This window comes from Lycium barbarum, chromosome 12 (genome assembly GCF_019175385.1).
Source record: "Lycium barbarum isolate Lr01 chromosome 12, ASM1917538v2, whole genome shotgun sequence".
In the NCBI taxonomy this organism is placed as follows: domain Eukaryota; kingdom Viridiplantae; phylum Streptophyta; class Magnoliopsida; order Solanales; family Solanaceae; genus Lycium; species Lycium barbarum.
Genome location: NC_083348.1, coordinates 100,436,912 through 100,439,497, shown reverse-complemented (window position 1 = coordinate 100,439,497; position 2,586 = coordinate 100,436,912). Strand labels below are relative to the sequence as shown.

The following is a 2,586-nucleotide window of genomic DNA, read 5'->3' as shown; positions in this document are numbered from 1 at the left end:
CGCGTAGGGCGACCGGGCCAGGCCGAGTCAGAAAGGCTTTGATGACTCAAGGTTCCTATTAGGGAAAGGAGGGTAAAGTTATGCCTGGCATAACTATTATATATAAAAACTATGCTTTAGGGATTCGTAAGGCATAACTTGCTTTACGAAGTTTTTTTTTACTCTGCTGGGATTCTATAACTTTTGCTCGGATAGGCCTAATTTGCTACGAAATTGTATCTTGCGATTTTTTTTTATATACTTTGCTGGGTTCGAACCCAGAATCTTGGGCTTATTTTCGGCCACTTAATGTGCCGAAGGGAAAAAATTAAAGGCCTAACAATTTGAGGGGCAAAAATTAAGGAACACCCCCGAATTTGTGCAAATTTCCCAAATGTGATAGGGCACGGTCCGACGTCTTTGAATCTCATCTAAACTGTTCAAAGTAGATGCCAGTCTAGTCATAAACCATTATCAATTAAATAATATTAACTACAAATTATTGTAATTAGTAAGCTTAAATTTTTTTCTTCCCTTCCTTTTAATTTGGGGTAAAAATAAAATTCATAATAACATAGTCATTCTCCTTTTAAAGTTGGTTCATCTAGTCCAAAAAAGTTTTTTCTCATTTCATTATTAATCATCCCTAAAAAGATAAATATAAAATTACTACGAAAAGAAAAACAGAGACCTACGACCATAGGGGGGACATTGGGGGCCGGCCTGAAATTTGTCATATTGCATTTTTTTTTTTTTTTTTTGGAAACTCCAGAAAAATCCGCAGCCGCTACCCTTCGGGTGCGCACTGGGTAAACCCCCCACCGTGGAATAGCTTGCAAACCCCACTGGGGATGTAAACTGCACTAGGCAAGCCGTGTGCGACAGACTCGACTGAGAAGGCATTAGAGGGGGGTTTCGAACCCGCGACCTCCCTTAGGGAGGCCTCCCCTCAAACCAACTCAGCCACACCCGAAGGTGAATCCTCAGAAAGTCTCTTTTGTTACAATAGGGGGGACTATTTAGCTAGATCCAAAGAGCTTTTCCCATTAAGTAGTCTGTATATATCTTAAAATAATGTATCGTGACACATTGTTAGAGAACCCAAGCCTGGTAACGTGGGCTTGTAACTTGTTAAAATATAATTGTGCCCTTCTAGAGATTTATTTGTCTAAATCGTTAACAACCATGACCACGGTACTTATATTAGTCAATTAATACAACACTTTATAATATCCCCGAGAATCACTTAGGAACAACCTGGATTCTTGCTTGCCACTGCATGTGCCTGAATTAGCGTTAAGCTAATCTTAAAAAATCGCAGTGAGAATGATCAAAGAAGTACGAAAATTTTGATCTTGTTTTCTGTTTCTCTTCAGGTGGAATATCCTGTTGATATATCTGATAATCCAGATCAAGCTTTCAAAAAGTACAAATACACAACTTACAACTTTACATTAGCAACATATTGGTCACCCTTTTTGGTGTCTACTAAAGAAGCAGATGCAGATGGTCCAAGCCATACTGGAGTCTACAACCTTCACCTTGACCAAGCAGACGAGAAATGGACCACCGAAATTGAAGGATATGACTACGTCATCTTAAATGCCGGCCACTGGTTTGCCCGGGTCAGTGTCTATTTCGAGAACAACGAACGAGTCGGCTGCCGGTACTGCGGAATACCGAATGTTCCTGAACTCCCACTTACCTATCCCTACCAAAAGGCATTCAGAACTGCTTTTAAAGCGATCAACAACTTAGAAAATTTTAAGGGGGTGGCAATTCTTCGGACTTTTGCACCATCTCATTTTGAAGGAGGGGAATGGGACAAGGGAGGTGATTGTGTAAGGACAAGGCCATATAGAAGTAACGAAACAGCGTTGGAGGGTCAAAGCTTGGAGCAATACAGGATCCAAGTAGAAGAGTTTAAGGTTGCAGAGAAAGAAGGGAAGATAAAGGGGAAGAAATTCAGATTGATGGACACAACACAAGCTATGTGGTTGAGACCAGATGGTCACCCAAGTAAATATGGACATTGGCCAAAGGCAAATGTGGTATTGTATAATGATTGTGTTCATTGGTGCTTGCCTGGTCCTATTGATTCTTGGGCTGATTTCTTGTTTCATATGTTCAAGATGGAGGGCACCAGATCCCCAGAAGAAAAGCTTCAATGAGAGCAAAAATGTACAATGTACTCTGATTTTTTTATTTGCTTCATTTGTTTTTAGGATTACTGTCATTGAAAGAGGAACTCTGTTACTTGGATCGTTATGGTTGTGTTGAAAATGTAACCATAGCACTGTTAGAAAAGTGGTTTAACAAAAAAGCCTTGTTGAAGTTTATAGAGCTGATGATATTTCTCCCCATTGACCAAAGGGTAAATATGGTTGCTGCAGAACAACTTCATAATGACTGCAATTCCTGCAAGTATAGTTCAAATTTAACAGAGCCACAGGCCCATACAGGAATGGAATGTTTTTGGTATAATTGAAATAGGGGTGTTGGTGGTAAGGTAGGGTATTGATAACTTCAGTTCGGTAATTATGGTTTTTGGTTTTAAGAAAAATGTTATACCATTGTCATACCGAACTAATTCGGCATATTATCTAT

At 39.6% G+C, this 2,586-nt stretch overlaps 1 protein-coding gene across 1 annotated transcript in view; it reads left to right on the top strand.

Annotated features, from left to right (window-relative positions):
- LOC132622472 (protein trichome birefringence-like 19) overlaps positions 1-2,342 on the top strand; it is a 3,606-nt gene extending 1,264 nt beyond the window's left edge. The window contains exon 2 of the mRNA XM_060337082.1: positions 1,356-2,342. Within this exon, the coding sequence (XP_060193065.1) occupies positions 1,356-2,150 (795 nt within the window). The 3' untranslated portion in view covers positions 2,151-2,342. The remainder of the gene's footprint in view (positions 1-1,355) is intronic.
- Positions 2,343-2,586: the final 244 nt, after the last annotated feature.